The 19735-nt window shown below is 39.4% G+C and overlaps 1 protein-coding gene across 1 annotated transcript in view; it reads left to right on the forward strand.

Annotated features, from left to right (window-relative positions):
• The window catches only part of LOC144525577 (contactin-associated protein-like 5), a 107214-nt gene that overhangs the window by 12211 nt on the left and 75268 nt on the right, over positions 1–19735 (forward strand). The window contains exons 2-3 of the mRNA XM_078262537.1: positions 9686–9796; positions 11390–11583. Coding sequence (XP_078118663.1) covers positions 9686–9796; positions 11390–11583 — 305 coding nt within the window. The remainder of the gene's footprint in view (positions 1–9685; positions 9797–11389; positions 11584–19735) is intronic.

Genomic DNA, 19735 nt, shown 5'->3' on the forward strand with positions numbered 1-19735 from the left:
GAGGAACAACTGATTATGAAAGCCTCTTTTTTCTTTTCTTTTTTAAACTATACCACTCCATGAAAAACCACTCCATCCAAAGATGTTTTTTTTCTCTCTTGTCTCAACCAAAGTCAGACTACTAAATCAATATTGGTTCTTTTCACTCAGAAGAAAATGGTTTTATAGATATCTTCATTTCCAAATGATATCTGCTAGAGGCTATTCAACCTTATTTTAGTTCAGGAGCATTTTAAAGCAAACTGCCCACTTTTGGACTGCTGCACGAGCAATCAAACCATGCTATTAACACAGTAAAAAAGAGTATATTGTCAAACATTATGATGATGATGTTAATACTAAGCTCCTTTTCCCTCTAATATTACCCTATTACTTAAACCCTAATACCACAAATATCATAAATGTTAGGATATGTAAGATATTAGCCCTGTAATGGTTACTACCTTTGAAATAACCACATACTGGGTGTAAATCACCAGAGGCCACACAATACAATATTATCACACTTATATCAAGATATGATAGTATTGCATTATTCTGCAGTATATGTTGCAACTTAGTACCTTTTTTGGTCAACTTCACATTATGTCCCCAAAAGAAAAACCTCTGTCAACATCTGTTTTATCTAAAAGAATACATTTCCCTGTGTTCTTCTCACTTCGATTGTATTATTTTATTATTCTAGTAACAAAAAGTTTCAACAATTCCCATGTTCAATTATATAATAAAAGATCAATACTTTCCGCCTGTGTATCAATACAGTATTGCCGCGGAACTATGCTGTATCGATTTTTTTCCCCCCACCACCACCACGACCTACCTATGATTACCCCTTTTGTTAGCAAGATTATTACATTGTCTTTATCAAGCTGTTATGTAAAATGCTCCCGGAAATCCTGCAGAAAATTAACACAAATCCTGCTGCACTACACTCCTGAATGAGGGTTGAATAATTAATGTTTGGCAGATGAGATGCTGATAATCACTAAAGCTGTCGATCGCCCCCAGTAAAACATCCTGCAGCCTGCCTGTAAATGCTCATAGGTCCCTTAAGATTGAGCAGTGTTCAGAGAAATGAAGTGCTGCTGTAAACCACGCCGTGTTTCTCAATCATTTGTATCGATGTGCTCTTCCTTGAATTCAGCCAGCATTTGGGACTAATTGTCAACGGATACCTCGGCTCTCCTCGGGGGCTATCACCGCGCAGAGGTCACTGAGCCTGTTGGTGCATACAAGGTATCATATGAAGCTTCATCGATACCACACAGAGGTCTGAGTCTTCTCTCTTACCAGATACTATTGCTGCCCCCCTTTGATATTATTGACTCTGTGGTCTGCGTTGACTGAACCTGTGCACCCTCCATCAGACTGCTTTTGCTCTTTTGGTGTTGATCACTGTTTTAAGGTGCTATACATGATTGTATGGCCCGATAGGAGCAAATTATCATTATCTCTATATTGACCATGGTTGTGTTATGACAGAATTAGTCTCGCTTTGCCAGATCATCCACATGCTGCGGAGCGGAGGAGGGTCTGGCTAGTAGTCCACACGGCATTCCGGGATGGGAGAAAAACAGGCTCCGGCTTATTGGCATTTCTTTAAACTAATCACAATCATTATGGGCGGCGCTAAGCCCAGCACAGAGCCGTAAAATAGTTGTGCGAGAGAAAACTCAGATTGGACAGATAGTCTAGCTAGCTGTCTGGATTTACCCTGCAGAGATCTGAGGAGCAGTTAACCATAGTCCTCAGAAATCCACTGGAGATTAAAATGACAACACAAAGGAAGCGGAAGGAAACGGACAAAATACATGCATCAGGGGGAATTTTCCTGCCAATCCCCGAAGTGGAGCGTCAAGGACATCGACTTTGAAAGAATAAAACTGAATCATTTGCATACTTGTGTGTGTCTGCTTTTTGGATCAATACCAGTGAAATAATGGTCAAAGTGGAGAATATTTTAGTGACAAATTTCTTGCTTCTAATTATCTCTCTCTGGGCCGTTGACTCTGTTGTTGACAACTCTGATAAATGGCCTAACTCATTCATCAACTGGTAAATACAAACAGTCTCAATTTCAGTTTCACAGCTATGTGAAATTGAGTTCCTTTAGATTGTGTGTCAGGGATCTTTTTATAGACTAATAATTTATCCCAGTCCTTTTTTTTTTTCATCCTTTCCTCAATTTTTATCCTTAGGACCACAATGTATTAATGAACGAATGATTAATCTGCTAATTGAAAAAAAGACTCACTGTTAAGGAAAAAACTGTTTGCAGCTAGTTGTGGAACATAAACTGAGTAGACAGACACACAGACATAAACTGCTTTATCAGCTCCTCAGACACGTGTCAGACAGACACATGTAGGCCTTCAGAGATCTGTTGATTCAGAATTTCAGTATTTTCAAAAACATTACAGTACTTGGATGTGAAAATAACAAGGACTTGTGCTGTAAAAGAAGTAATACAATTATGTAAACTCCTGTAAGAGTATTAAAGCCCAAACCTTGAATCAGCTTTTTAAACAGATAGATAGATAGATAGATAGATAGATAGATAGATAGATAGATAGATAGATAGATAGATGTAACCAGTTACTTCAGCTGTCAAATAAATGTAATGGAGTAAAAAGTACAATATTTCCCTATGAAGTTACATACAATTGAAATACTCAGAAAGTGCATTACTTGCATACATGCATTCCACCACTGATATCAACATGTAAATCTCTTATTCTCTAATGAAACCGTATACGTTGAATATCTATCTATCTATCTCTACCTCACAGTAAGCAACTGTCATAACTACAGCCAGGCTTTAGTTTCCTGTTTTTGCCACACTCTCCCATGTAATTTCAGTCCCTGCCACTCCCACTTGCTCTGCATTACCTGGGACACGGTCAATCTCAAAACAGTGTGCACCGTTTTGCTACGGTTTCCGCGTTGAACGACATGTTTCCTCGGAACGGTGTGAAACGGCTGTGAGATATGTTTTCTCTCGGGTGCTAGGTGCATCTCTCGTTTAATTGGCTGTGTCTCAGGTGATACCCAATCAGCAGAGACGTGTATGTAAAGTCATAGTAATAAAAAGGCAGAGCGCTTTGCGCACACAACAGGGTGTTCAACGCACCCCCCGTTTCAGTTGTTACGTTTCTTCGGGGCTGAACATGGCCCTGTGGATTCCGTTCACCTGGCCTGCCACACCCCCATGCTCACCTCATCCTCATCAGCTAATTAGCCCCTCAGTATAATTACCGGTGCATTATCTCAGTTCTTTGCCAGATTTTCTAGTGTGTTAACCTAGTGCTCCAGAGGTCTGTTGTTCTGATCTTCCCTTTTGCCTGTCCCTACTGGATTTGTTTGCTACACTGATTGACCACCTGGTTTGACCTCCACTTACTTATTAAACACTGGGTGCATCCCAGGTTCTTAAATTGCATCCTCGGCTTCTCCACTTGTTTCCCTTCCTCCCACCGAGGAAGCACGGGAGAGATGAGGAAATCATGTAAGGAGAGAGGAAACGAGGAAATGTGCTTTTAGAGGGATGAGACGTCCTTTCCTCTGAAGCGAATTTGTCAGCTGTGTGGGCGGATTTAGCAACGGCTTTCAGCTGCACGGCTTCCAGGAAGGGCTGCTCTGGTGTGTTCTCATTCATAGCACCTCAGAAATCCCTCCTCGCTCATCGGGGCAGGAATAAGAGAGGAGGGACAGGTCAACTTCTGGTTCAACTGAGGACCGATTAGCTATCAAATAAGGAAAGTAAGATCCAGACATTGTTTCTGCAGCTGCAACTATTTTTTTGTGTCGTGCTATTGGCTTTCTTGCCATGCAATTTTGTGAAACCTGACAGCAACTGCCATTGCTGCTGCACACCTCTGTGAAAACGTGACTATTGTTTGTGTCAGTTACAGAGACCTGTTGATGTCACAATTGCTTTCAATTTCCTACTGTACTCTTTGAGCTACGTATGTGAGTTGCAGTCTGAGTTTTGCAGTTGTAGCTCTAATCACATTTGATCCACCCAGAGACGAGTAGAGTCTACTCTACCCTTGGACTATCTCTTTTGCATGTTCTATTTTTAGGAAATCCCTTTGACATTTTCTCATATCCCAACTGAGTGTACATGTCCTGGGACTTGATATCCAAGAGGAAACTCTGGCTTCTTCATATCTGGTGGGGATCCATGTTTATTTGACTTGGGCGTGTAGTTGTCTTCAGGTGTGATTATGCCTCTGCATCCAGAGCTTGCCACAGCCCATGGGTGCTACAAATGGCACTTTGTTGTGATAATTGAGTTGGATTTCCTTGTGAAGCACCATCTGTCTGTGCACTCAGGTTAAGGCGGGCTTGCTAATAAGCAGAAGAGAGCATTGGAAAAACTATCAAACACTGACTCTAATGCAGTAGTGGAAAGTAACTAAGTGCATTTACTCAACTCTGTACTTAAGTACAAATTTTAGGTACTTTACTTAAATTTCTCTTTTATGCTACTTTATACTTTTTACTTGACTACATTTTATCCCACACTGAAAACCTTGTATCTTCATATGTGTTGACGTGAATGTTTGAGATAAACCGAAGCATAAAGTGTTCCTTTATGTGTTGAGAAAATTCTCCTACTTCTTTTTTTTATTACTTTATTGTAGTACTTTTCATAGTGTAAAGTGCAAAAAGCATTACATTCTTTATCGTACTACTTTTTTTTTTTCTCCCATATTACCATTCAATAGAAACACCGGGGGAGAACAAGGGGATCACATCACACAACAGGGAAGAGAGAAAAAAATAAAATAAAATAAAACACACAGAAAGAAAATAAGACAGCAACAAAACGCACAAAAAAATTAAATAAATTAAAAATAGAAATAATAAAAAACACAGAGACAGGAAATAAGACGGCAACAAAACGCACAAAAAAGTTAGAATAATTAAACTTTCTAATAAGTGCATACTGTAGATGGATATGCACGCGCGCACGCACACACACACACACACACACATGCGCACACATACACAGTGGAGAAAATTCTCCTACTTCTTAGGGCTAAATAAACTCTTTACAAAGCCTCTTAGATTTGCTGGAAAATGCATCATCACAATGCTGAAAACAGGGCTGTTTTTCTGACAATATGACAATTGTTTTAGAGATACGTGGTTCTCACAGGACACCGACGCTACAAACATATGTTGATTTTATAGAATATGATTCATTGATGTAGATTACACACAACAGTACATGAAGGAGTTACATTTAGCATAGTCACCCTTTGCCAGACCTTCCTCCACAGCGCCGCAGAGGAAGGTCTGGCTAGTCCTCACAGCATTGGATGGGATCAGATCAGATGGGAGAGACACGTGTGCTCTGGTTTATTGGCATTTCTTTAAACCAATCACAATTGTCTTGGGCGGCATTAAGCACTGGGAAAAGCCGCGGTGCCTCTGCAAAATAGCCTCGGGAAGGATCTTGTTTTGGTGGAACGTACGTTTAATAGTTGTTTTAGTCGTGCAACAGGAAACTCAGATTGGACAGATAGTCTAGCTAGCTGTCTGGATTTACCCTGCAGAGATCTGAGGAGCAGTTAACCATAGTCCTCAGAAATCCACCAGAGTTTAAAATGCCAACACAAAGGAAGCGGAAGGTGACAGATATCCGGCCTAAATGAGTGAAATCCGACGGAATTTCCATCAGCAATGGAGCAATCCCGGAAGTGGAACGTCGAGGATATAGACTACATTTTGCACAACCTTAAACATCTACAGCAGTAAAATGCAACATACACATTAATGCAGTAGGAATATTAATCCAGAAACATCAGATATAAGAGAAAGACACTGACAGGGAACATTTTACTGCACAATGAATATTTTTACTTTTGATACTTTAAGTACACTGATACATATTTTCACTTAAGTAAGCATTTTGAATGCAGGACTTGTAGTGGAGCACTTTCACTCTGTGGTATTAATACTTATAGGCAGTTCCAAAGATCTCTTGTTTTTCCGACCTAAAATGAAACATGTAGACAAACAGCATTTCTGTTTCACATTTCAGACACCTGGAGCCCTTGAATTCAAAATAGTATTTGTATGAAGTTGATAAGAGATTTTCATTTCACATTACAGATCCTGAGTAAATCTTGTAACAAACCAAAGAACCGAATGAACGCTCACTCTGAATCTAAACGTATTTACAGCCTGTCATTGGGAAATGAAGGGTTAAGTAGGGGACATCTTTTCTTTTTTAAATGAAAGGACAGAAGATGGTGCAAGGATATTGACAAAGAGCATTAAAGGATAAGGCTGGCAATATTCTATATTTTCTTATTGTCAAGAAATGAAAAGACTCCTTGCACGTGCTGTCTGTGTAGCCAAGCCTAGCTTATTGCTCTGTGCCATTGAGCTCCATTGTTGTTGATAAAAACACATCAATGAGCCACACCGTGACATGTTCCTTCATTATGGCAAATGCAGGCACTGTGGTTTATTTGAGTTAATCCCACATTCACTGTCCTAGTGATGTAGATACTCGGGCTGGGTATCGTTCCAAAAATGTTGATCCCGGTACCGATACCAATACTGTGACTTCAGTACCGGTTTCTTATGGCGTTACTTTGCAAGCCAATAAAATAAAGACTTGGCAAACAGAATTATGGTTAATAAAACACGATAACTAGCTATGTAACCAGTATTACAAACGTCTTACAAGTGTCTGTATTGTGACGTTTTAGTTGTGTTCGGATGAATATGTTGGATGCGTAGACTTTATCCATGCTGGGCTAATGTTAGATTGCTTGGGAAGGATGACGTTAGTCACACACGGAGATATGTAATTCAAACAACGGTATTGTGATTAACACAACTATAAAGGCATGTCTGTAATATACCGGTCGGTCAATAATATAAAATACTGTAGATCAGTGCTTTCCAACCTTTCTGGTCTGAGGTTCCCCCCACAGCCCTGTCATATAAACTCACATACCCCGCCCTATCAATTCCCAATGTGTTCACACTATTTATCATATTAAAGTGAATATTCTTACATTTTCATGCAATGGAACTGTAAACATTTAGGTTGGTTTGGTCAGATATTCTACTTACTAGACCTTTTACTTGAAGTGTGGTTAATGTTTCAAAAGTCATCCATTACTTTTAGCTAATCATTTCAACTGTTAGCTAAGTCAGTAGGCCACTTTTAGCTATTTTTTTTCTACCATTGTTTACTTCGCTAAATGTTTAAACATATGTGTTGAGCTGTGTTAGCTGATATATTGTTTTAAATCAATCATAATTCAATTATTATTTTGATTAGTTAAGCTGCTCCACAATCTTTCCAAGTACCCACTGGCTACAGCAGAGATACCCTTTGCTGGGGAATTACTGCAGGTGTTGTGTCAAAGACTGTTTCCCTGTAGATGTGTTTCCTGCTACTTGCGTTGTAATTGGAGATGAACTTATGAATCAAAATTGACCTTTAATTCTAAGATTGGTTGGTTTTGTGGCACACTTGTAACGCTGTGAAAATCTGAGCGAGCGTGTCTAGAGTTGAGCGTGCAGAGAGAAGAGGTTGAGAGCGAGGGAGACATGACCGGGGCGCAGCAGCGTCTACCTGCGAGCAGAGAAAGACATGCAAATACATTTCTTATGTATTGTTATTATGTTTATTATTTAGAGCATTATTAATGATTTACATCAGTAAGAGTGCCACAGACAGGTTAGGGAAGATTTTGGTCTTTCGTATGGAATATGAAAACATAGAATAACACCTGCCTTGTACTTTAATGACCACAAATGTATTTTAAAAGACAATATTTTGATTGCGGACTAAACTACGTCAAATGCGTTTGGAGTCAGTGTGCAGGCACTGCTCTTTTCATCTATTATTCTTATCGCCAACACAATCAGTGATAACCTCCAGTGTGCTGCAAACCCAAGAGCGTCAACATGACACTTCTATGCCGGCCTTCTGTTGGTCTATACAGAAAATCCCCCCCCATCATCCTAGCACGTCTGTGACTGAAACTGAAAGCTCTTGATATCAGCTGGTGTACTTATGATTTCAAAAGATTAAGTGTTCCCTCTCGGCTAGCAGCAGTGTGCATGTGTTTATAGCCATGCATTCAGATGCATGTCTGGGTTCATTTGGCTGTAAGATTCAAGCCCCTGAGCCTTGCATCGAGATCGTGAGTCAGCTTCAGAGGATTTTCACTTATCCCACAGGCCAAGGAGCAGCTTTGCAGGCAAATCATCCTCCGTCCATAAGTCTTTGTGACTGACAGCCAGGCATTTGGCTCAAGACCAAATCTGTAAACAACAACCGGGTCTGTAAGATGCACATTTTGCACATGGAGAAACTTTCTCTGCACTCACACAGCAACTCACATCACCTGTCAACTTAAGAACATGTGTTGTGCAATAGAAATGTTTTTTTTTTCTTCACCTCTTCGAAGCTGTCAAGGTCTTGTTGTTGTATATGTTCATGTTAAGGGTGGATTGAATGAAGGAAGGACCAAAGCATTTATCCAGGCTTTGGTCGGCTCTCCAACCAGAGATCCATCGTGCAAGAAAGGATGGGGTAAAACAGATTGAAAAGAAGATAGGATGTTATCCCTAAGGGATCAAAAGTGGGACTTGGCAAGACTTTTGACAGATTAAGAGTGCCGTGCTTGCATCATAGCCCCGGTTCCAGTAGTGTTAAGATGCCATGCCACTGTTCTCATTCCCCCAATGAACATCTGCAACTGCAGCTCAGCCATAATTTGATTCTTGGACTAAACAGCTCGATCCACTTTAGTCACACTTGAAATCAGGATTAGAGAAATCTCTTGGCAAGCTATCTGAGAGCAGTCAAATCAGGTCAGTTGAAATTCGGTGGGACGCCCAAAAGGAGAACGAGCTCATGCTGTCAGTTCTGCTGTGCTCTTGTCTACCAGATGGATGGCCAATTGCCACTCCAGATGTGCTCAGAATCCATCTGAACTCGGAGTAAAATGGCACCGAAAAACAAAAAAGCCTCTCGCACGAGTGAACTGAACGCTGATGGAGAGAGTATGGGGATAATTGTAATCAGGCTGGTGCCAGTTTTCATTATGTTCTCCGATACAGGCCGTAATGCAGCTCTGCACGCAAGTAAAACCAAACAGCGGAGAGGCTTGTTGTTGTTCGTCTCTCTGCTCTTATTGTGGCTAGCAGGATGGATCAGAGGAAGATGAAACTGACAGGTTTAGATCACTGGACTCTTAATCTGTTCCCGCCTGTTGGACGTGATGTAATCTCACACTGTGGGATTAAAAAGAACACCCACACATGCACACACATATGTACAAAAAAGGAGACGTTTTCTGTGCTATTTCCAAGGGTCACTGCATGGGTTAATAGACTGTTTGAGGTATCTGAGAACTAGATAAGTGAGGCAGCCGTGTTATTTCTTTCCTTAAGTTCCATCACTGACAGGTAAAGATGCACTTTGAACTGACTTGTTAACTCCTCAAGGATGAATTTTTTTATGATGTCTGTCAGATGAATAAGTATGGCGAGCAGTGGAACCCTCTCAGAACCATTGTTCAAATTGTCAGTTCTGCATGTGAAATACATTATATAAACCATATGCAACAAGATAAAAAATTGTTTTTTAAAAAACGTTTTAAAGTTATTGGCCTCTATGTTTTCTTTCTGTTTTCTTTCACAGATAATTGCAATGGTCCTCTGGTATCCACATTACCCCAGTCATCCTTTCAGAGCTCCTCGCAGTCATCAGTCAATTATGCTGCTTACAATGCCAAGCTCAACAGAAGAGATGGTGAGTACAAGTAAAGATATTCTTGCATGGATTTATTATTTGCATATGCTTCAGATACACACCACCCACCTGCTGTACCAGCAGTTCCAATAAAAGTCTAATGTGAGCCATTTGTGCAATGATCATATGGGTATAAGACTTGCTGCATTTACCACATGTTGCAGTTCAGAGGGCCACTGTTTCATTATTTTGAAGAGATGAGAAAGAGATGGCTGTGTGTAATTACTGGTTGACTGAAAAAAAAAGATTAGTTTGAAACTAAATTGCAAATTTCCTAATCACGCTATACAAATACAGTGACTGTTGTATGGCAAAGAGAGTGACTTAATCTTCCTATGACAGGGGACTTCAACGTTTTTAGGCCAAGGTCTTCTCAGCTGAAAGAGAGACGGAGCAGGGACCCCTTACTATATAGAATGTATACAATAGAGCTGCATATTACAATGGGCCTACAAGAACGTGTAGGGCTGCCGAGGGCCTTTACATATACATTTTTATGGTACATACAATACTAAGGTGTTAAAATAATAATTGTTAACATATTCATATATTTATGAATGTGGAACACTAACTGTATCTGTGGATGGCTTCCTTACCTATAGGCCAGTAAGCCTTGTGTAAATAAAAAAAAAGATTTATCATTACAAATAATATGTTGGATTCATGTTAATGTATATTTTCAGACATATATATATATATATATATAGCTAGCAGGCAAGAGAAGTCTCAAAAAAAGAATGTTTTATTTAGCCAAAGTCGAAACAAACTATTTAAACAGACTAAACTGATCCAACAATGACAAAATCTGGCCACAAAGGGGAATATATATATATATATATATATATATATATGATATATATATATATATATATATATATATATATATATATATATATATATATATATATATATATATATATAATGGTTGATCGGACCATTCTTGAAAAAAAGTAGTAAAACGAAGACAAACCCAACAACCTAAACTATCAGTTCAAATGTTTTAGCAACTAATCAATACAAAAGCACCACTAAACTAAAGTCCAAAGACACACAATCTCTCAACTAGAAATCCCAATATAGCTTTGGACTATAGCTTTTTTTAACTTCATATATGCCATCAAAACCTAAATAGAGCTACAGTCGGTGAATGCTAACATTTCACTAAACTATTTTAGGATTGTAGAAAAGGTACTCAAATATTACTAGTAGGAAAACATGAAAAGAAAATCTTCAGTTTGAGTTTTCCAGAGAGATAAACATACAGGAAGACTCAATATTGTGTAGAGGAGGCTTTTGGAACAAAGATAAGCTTGTTGAGCTCGCAGGATTCTGCTCTTTATAAGTTCTCGAGCCAGGCTGTACACATTTTAAAAATTAATACGCCATTTTCCGCTGAAGTGTAACTTCACCTTGAAGCCTTTCATTTTGCAAACACTCCCTCTGTTCACATCAGGACTTTATACATTTTTGCAATCTGAGCCCCTGTGGCGACTTAGCATACACCACAACGACCCGCTGTTTCATTGTATCGATATTCGCCATATCGATGTTTCATGGTACCCCCTCTGTCTGTATTTCTCTGCCCTCCTTCAGGAGCTGGAGGCTGGTCTCCCATGGTGACCGACCAGGAGCCATGGCTCCAGGTGGATCTCAAGGAGCAGATGGAGGTGACGGCTGTGGCCACACAGGGACGATATGACAGCTGGGACTGGGTCAGCAGTTACCTCCTGCTCTACAGTGACACGGGCCGGGCCTGGAAACAGTACAGGCATGAGGACGGTGTAGGGGTGAGTCTGCACACGGGTGTTTCAGCTTTCCGTATGACTTTAGATTCATCGTTGATTTGCTGTACACTGTTTACAACTGAATCCAAGCAGGAGCGATATTGTTATGTTATTTTTTTTTATTTTGCTCACGAAAGAAATCCAACAATTTTGCATGTGTGGAAATGTTCAGCTGTAGAAGAAACAAAGTCCAAGACGTACTCTTGGTTTTTTATGATTGAAGGAATAGGTTGACATTTTGGGAAATATGCCTTTTTGCTTTATTGTCGTACGTTACAAGAGAATATATACCACTTAATATGTGTGCATTAACCCTCTGAGGTCTAAGGACATTTTACCATTTCTTTTTAAATTCACATTTTAAGGATATTTGCATATAACCGGATACCCACGTGTTTCATTTCAAAATGTTCAGAACAAACTCAGCTTTCTGCGTAGTGACGGCCAAATTAGTACCAGAGCAACGTATTAAGAGATAATTCGGCCCTAAAGCAGAAAACTTGATGTTCTCTTTTTAAATATTTCTCCAATCTCTGAAAACAAACCTAAAGTCAATTGTTTTGGTGCTTGAAATGAGTTTACAAAAGTCTTGGGTTCACAAAAGTACCGTAATATATAAATAAAATAGTAAATAAATGTCTAATATGAAATTTTGTAAAATCGCTTTTTGAGTAGCAGTGTTGTCAAACCTTGCTTGGACTCAGAGGGTTAAGTATGGAGCTCAAGCTGGGGATTTAGTTATCCTAGCTTAGCATAAAGACTGAAAGCAGGGGGGAATAGCTAGTCTGGCTGTCCTCAAAGCTCACTATTAAACTTGTTTTGTTTATCCATGAACCAAAATGGAAAAATGATAACTTGTGGTTTTACGGGCAATTTGTGCCGGGACTATTTCTTTGCTCAAGCCATGTTAACTGTTGCCCCCCAGCTTCTAGTGGTTAATCAACCCCCGGATCTAGCTTCATATTTAACACACAGACATGAAAGTGGCAGCAATATAAACACAGAGAGAACATTTACCCCTGTCACACAGATATCATTACTTTTTCTAATTCATTGATGACCTTACAGGTCAGAGTCAAATAGCACATCCTCTCACTTTTTTCTGACACATTTCAAGGTGCGGGAAGTGTTGCAATTATTATACTGCGTTTGTTTTTGGCCCTTCATGGAATGTCAGAGCTTGTTATGTCAGCCTGTACACGGACTCAAGCTGTAAGAAAATAGCCTGATGTTGGCACATGTTAATAATCCTTTATTGTATTTGCCCCAGTTATGTCAAAAGCTGCTGACAAGATGTTAAATAGTTTTTACTGGAATTTTTATACCTGGCAGAACAATTAGCAGAGTGTGTAGTTGCTCACAGGCATGTAACTGCTGTAAACTGGTTATTTTTTCATTGTGTTAAATTAAAAGATCACACATATGTTAGGGTGGACATTATGTATAGTGTTAGGGGTTGTATTTAAAGGTCCCATGACATGGTCCTCTTTGGATGCTTTTATATAGACCTTAGTGGTCCCCTAATACTGTATCTGAAGTCTCTTTTATATAGACCTTAGTGGTCCCCTAATACTGTATCTGAAGTCTCTTTTATATAGGCCTTAGTGGTCCCCTAATACTGTATCTGAAGTCTCTTTTATATAGGCCTTAGTGGTCCCCTAATACTGTATCTGAAGTCTCTTTTATATAGGCCTTAGTGGTCCCCTAATACAATCTCTGAAGTCTCTTTTATATAGACCTTAGTGGTCCCCTAATACTGTATCTGAAGTCTCTTTTATATAGGCCTTAGTGGTCCCCTAATACTGTATCTGAAGTCTCTTTTATATAGATCTTGGTAGTCCCCTAATACTGTATCTGAAGTATCTTTCCCGAAATTCAGCCTTGGTGCAGAATTACAGCCAGTAGAGACAGTCCCACAATGAGCTTTACTTAGTATGTGCCATTTCTGTGTCTGTAGCGATTGAGGAGGAGAGATGTGGAGGGTGGGGGTGTGGCCTTGACAATCTGCCACTTTGCTCGTTTGAAAGCCATGATGTCTCTCTCTTCCTCATGGGTGGGCCAAATTCTCTGGGTGGGCAAAGCAGAGAAAGGGGAGGTAATCTTCCTCCTTATGAAGTCATAAGGAGCAAGATTCCAGATCGGCCCATCTGAGCTTTCATTTTCTCAAAGGCAGAGCAGGATACCCAGGGGTCGGTTTACACCTATCACCATTTCTAGCCACTGGGGGACCATAGGCAGGCTGGGGGAACGCATATTAATGAGGGTTGTAATATAACAGCAGAGCTTTTCATATTGTGGGCCCCTGATGGGCGTAGGGCCTTTAAGCAGCAGCTCAGTCTGCTGATGCCTCACACCATCTGGCAAAACCAGTGCAATTTCAGATATTTAACCAGAGATCAATGTGTTTATGTAAACAAGAACACAGTATCATGAGTACGTTTGGAATTAGTGCCATAAAATAAATAGAAGTGTACCAGTTCCACTGCAAATAATATGAAATATTTACAGAGCGAAGTTCAGTGAGACATTTCCTTCATGTGTGAGCCAGGCTGTCTTCATATTGTTATTTTTAAGAAAGGAATTAAAGCTGCTGTGCAGTGAAAAGACGAGACATTATGTCTAGATATTACCACCATGACTTGCAGCTATCACCTTTTGTAAGTGACCCATGAGAGAGAAAAGAGAGACTGCTGTACTTATTTGAAATGTTAAAATGAATATAGCACTCAACCACGGCATACAGCGCTGTATCATAGTGTACCATCCTCTGAAACCTGGCAAGCATTAAAACCAGGCATGACTAAGCTTTATATTTACTGATGTGCATTTACTGCACACTCACAAAGACAATTTAAACCCCACTCCTCCCATCTCTTCTGCGGTGTTGATGTGAACTTGGATTTAAGGTATCATTTATATAGTGCAGGGTGAATGTCACCCAATTAGTTAGAAATCTCTTATTCAGAAACTCACACTCAAGCTGACTAACTACAGTGTTCACCAAGACCTTTGGTTGATACTTACTCACATCCGTCTTGCATTTTAACAAGTGAAGCTCAAAGGTAACGGCTCACTGCCAGAAACTGAACTGAGGGGGACTAATGAGAGAGCAGCAGCAGCTGCTGATATGACTGCTAGCTCTCAGCCATTCTTAGCTAACGTGGAGCCAAATTAGCTCCATGGAAAAATGAGCTTTAATAAATAAAAGGGGCTAAAGGTCGACAATCCTGCTGGCATCTACTAGATGCTGCAGTGTTTAAAAACAAGATGCTATGAAACAAAGAAATATTGATAATTGTGAAAGTTCTTTGCAGTAGTCTTCCTTAAAATTTCTAGTGATATGTAACATAGTATTACGTTTGTCCTGAGGGTGGCACAGAGAAATGTTTTCTTAAAATGGATAGTTCAGATCTTTTGAAGTGGGGTTGTATAAGGTCAGTGTATACCAACAGGAGATGGCGGTCGACACGCTCCCAGTTTGGAGAAGCAGACGGGAGTACTGACACGGAAGCTAAGCAATGTACTGCTGTGGATGTGGGCACAGCAGCTAAAGATATTTTAGACACCTAAAAAAATCTATATCAGTTTAAGTGTATGCTATGTTTAGGATATTTTTACTGCTGCACCTTGCTGTCAAACAGTGCCTTTAGGACAGAGAACTGAAGCCATATATCGCTCATTTCAAAGCCACCAGACTCCTTTGATTTTACCTAGCAGAACACATCTACCGCTGCCTCAATCATTTAGTTTGTTTGTTAGTTTCTGATCCGTTTTAAAACACAAGTCACACAATAACACTAACTAACTAACTGATCGAGGCAGCGGTAGACCAGCAACTCCCGTGTTCTGCGAGGTAAAATTACTGTTTTTGTCAAAGGAGTCTGGTGGCTTTGAATAGAGCATAGATGGATATAATGGCTTCAGTCCCCCGTCACAAGGTAAAGGGGTGAAAATATTCTAAACATAGCGTACACCTAAAATAAAATTGATTTTTACTGGTGGCTCAAATATGTTAATGCTGTTTGTCCCCATCTACAGCAGTACATTGCCGGTACTCCTATCTGCTTTTCCAAAGTGGGGTGCGTGCTGACTACCATCTACTGTAGATAATACGCTGACTATGGAGAAGTACCTCATTGAACCCCTCATCCAAAGATCTGAACTATAAATGATTAGATGCTTTGTGTGCAAAGTTGCCTTTTATGTCTGGTTACACAACTGTTTATTAAGATTGGTTTGGAGGTAGGTTTCTCCCTGCTGTTGGCTCTAGAGAAAAAGTCAGTCACCAAAATCAATGGCAGCCATCCTCTGATTAATATTCACACCAAATATTATGGAACATCTGGACAGCATCTGTGGACATATCTTGCTCTGGATCAAAGTGTCGGAAGGACATCTCCACCACTGGGTATTAAGACATTCGAAAAAAAAAACAACTAAAAACACTGAAAATAGAAATGAAATCAGCTGTGACATATGGTAAAACATACTATACATAACATTTCTTTCCTGTTTAACATTATTTAGTGTACTTAGTCTCCCGTCCAGTTTTTTCTCATCACCTTAGTAACAGTGTTATCGTCACCGCCTGTTCCCGCAACCTGTCTCCTGTCTGTGGGAGTGTTCTAAGCAAAGACTTAGAAAGTATAAGAGGAACATGTAAAGGGACATGTTGGCACAGCTACAAGCTGATAATAACCTAATTAGTGAAAGCCATGGGAGAAAATCTGTGAAAATGTCTGTTGACGCTTTTAGGACATCAAGTGTGGACTTTTATCAGCTCATGTGCTGTGAAACTCAAAGTGACTTACAAAGATTTACTCAGTGCATGTGTTTCCTTAAAAAGAATAAGGTTTTTGGCTTGATGGTACTTTTAAATTTAAATGTTTAAAGTAAACTCTTTAAAAATGACAGAGCCTGTTTAAAATCCCGCTTTAACCTAATTCCCTGTATAATATTTGCAATCTACTCCATGGTGAATTAGATTCTCCAAACATTCATAGGTGGGAAGAGGAATGTATTCTAGCAGGGGGTTCCAGATTACCTTCATTATCCTTGGAAAGCCTTATTCCGAAATCTATTTTTAATGCAGCTGTGAAGATATGTGTGAAACTCATTCTTGTCCGTAAGGGGAGAAATTTATACATCCATTTCCATGCTTGTTAGCTGTTCAGGTAGATGGGAATTTAACAAGGAACAAAATGTGTTTACATGAATGTTAACTTTATCTGAGTAATCGTATCTTGTGATTGCACTTGCAATATTATACAGCCTGATCTCACAAAAATTGGTGGCTGAATCCTTGTTGATCCCCTGACTTTTCATCTAGCGCCACCATGAAGTTCACATTTGTGGTTTTGAGTGAAATATCTTGACAACTGTAGGTTGGATTTTCTTTCAAGTTTGTACAGATATTTAAGGTCACCAGAGGATGAATCCTTCTGACGTTTGTGATCCCTTGACTTCTCATCTAGCACTATCACCACATCGACAATTCAGCTATTCCTTCCTTCTTCCAATACCAAATATCCATCAGCCTCGGCTGCCATTTGTGTTTAGTGCCAACTAGCCAATTGTAGCATGCTAACACCCTAAATGAACCTTGCTATTGTGAACATGTTGCCTGTAATGTTGCTTAACAGGACCCAAGAACATGAAACACGCCACATGTGTAATTTCAAACGGCCAAAATGTTAGCCAACACAGAAACAAAATAAGCTAAAATGGGCAAGGACAATTGAACTAAATAACTGCAACAACGTAAATATTTCAAGAATAAAGGGTGAGCCATATGATGAGACTGCTGACAAACCTTTGGCTCCTCTGACTTCTCATCTACTGTACAGTGGCACTATCATGTATCAAAAAGGAAGTTTTTCCTTTCTTCCTTCAATATCAAATAACCATCAGCCTCAGCTGCCATTTGTGTTTAGTGCTAGCAGTGTTGGGCAGCAACGCATTACTTAACGCATTACTTATAATACTGTAATATCATTACTTTCCGCAGTAACGAGTAGTGTAAGGGATTACAATTTCCAAAACACTAGGCCTAATTATTTTACAGTTACTAATCCAAGTAAGGCTGCGTTACTGCGTTACCCAAATGTGATTTGTTTTTTGTCCTAGGTAGGCTTTCTTACCTACTAGCCAAAAAGTTAAACGAAGGACGATGGCGAGAGGAATACATTCAATAGCTGGAGGTATTGTCATTATATAAAGGCTTTGATCATCCAACATGCCACTGTGAGCAGAGCAGCGTCCCTCTCCTCTCTCGCCTTGTGCACGCAGACAGACCGAGTTACTATGGTGATGGGAGTCTGCGTCGCCAGGTCCTTTTCATAATGTAAGCTACACACATGGGGTTAGGTTGGGGCCAACTTTTTTGGCCTTTATTTTCTGTCTTCTCTCTCTCTCTCTCTCTCTCTCTCTCTCTCGACAAAATGTGTCCTTGCAGAAATGCAGCTGAGCCACGTGGTTCACCAAAATCTGTAGAAGCATCTTTTTTCTTTTTTTTCTTTTTTTTTAGATGTGTTTTGTGTTTGTTTGTTTTTTTGTGGAGGGGTGTGCTAACACAATAAATTAAACTTGCCATTGTGAACATATCGCCTGTAATGTTGCTAGAATGGGCAAGGACAGTTGAACAACAACACAATAACTAGATAACTCTCTGGAAGAACAACGTGAATATTATGAGAATAAAAGCTGAGGCAAATGATGAGACAGCTGGTCAAGACAAACTATTTTCTATAGACCTTTTTTTCAAGGCAGACATGTTGACATGTCATAGTAGGAAAAGCACAGGTGTATTCAAAACCATTCATGATGGCTGCAGTCCACTTAGGAGGGCCCTGGTATTGTGCATGCTGACTCACTGAAATAGCTCACTGGGACACTTGATGGAATTGAGCGTTAAGGTTATCATTTTCAGCTGTGCTTTTCCTACTATGACTAGTCAAAATGTCTGCTGTGATAAAGGTCCATTACTCCTCACTAGCAGGATTGACCCCACCGTTTAATACCCAGGGCCCATTTTTTCAAAAAATGTAATCTGGATCAAATTGTTTTGCTATCCAGGATCACCTGATCCATTTTACTTTTATGCCAGTTTTTTAAAGTAACATTGGATTTGATTACTGTGATCCAAATACCAAATTTCAGGATTACCAAATCCTGTTTACCAGGGCCTTAAATGGAACCTACTGGCTTAGCAAAGAACAACAGGTAGGCAAAATACTGGTGGCCACAAATAGCAATTGTTTGTTTTAATTTTAAGAAACAGAAACACTGTAATAAACCAAAATATTTGACATTCCTTATTTCCTATATTTTGTTATAATGTTAAATAACAAAACAAAAACAATACTATCTAATAGTCCATAATGATTTACAGGACAGATAAACATATATGCTTCAAATATGAAGAAATTTATATATCATCAGTAAACATTCATATTGTGATCATTCACTTAAATTAATATTTGGTTTGAAAAATCACAATTTAATCCACCCTTCTGATGGGATCAGGATAATCCTGTTTTTTTTTTTGTTTTTTTTTGGATCAAATAGATCCCAAACCGAGTTCAAAGTTTTGAAAAACCCAAAGGGCAGGTTTGATCCAGATCAAATGTAAGATCGGATTACATGCTCTGATGTTAGCTCGGAATCCCTCTTTTGCTTTTGAAAACCCCATTTCCAAGATTTGATCCAAGATTTGATCCAATCCGTGATCCGAAATCCCAATAGATTACTTTTGAAAAACTGGGCCCAGGACAGCTCAAGAATCAGCACCCTGGACAGCGACGGTGACAGTTGCCATGCTGATGTTAATGTTGAGCCCAAAGCATCACTGTGCAGCCTCACAGGGCTGCTGGTGTGGCTGTAGACTCTAGGGCTGCCCCCTCTTAGATGATTAGTCGACTAATCAGTCGTTTTGGTCAATTATTTTATGCAAGGTTTAAATTCTGGTACTTGTGCATGATTCTTTGTGAAAAAACAGTTTTACAGATCTGCTGATTAAATTAACTAAATCGATTAGTCAACAAAATTATATGAGTGTTAGTCGACTAATAATTTCTTCAGTAGAGGACAGCCCTAGTAGACTCGTTTTTTAATATTAACTAGACAGTACCTTCACATAACTATTACCCAATATGTA

The sequence above is a fragment of the Sander vitreus genome, chromosome 11 (genome assembly GCF_031162955.1).
Source record: "Sander vitreus isolate 19-12246 chromosome 11, sanVit1, whole genome shotgun sequence".
NCBI lineage: Eukaryota > Metazoa > Chordata > Actinopteri > Perciformes > Percidae > Sander > Sander vitreus.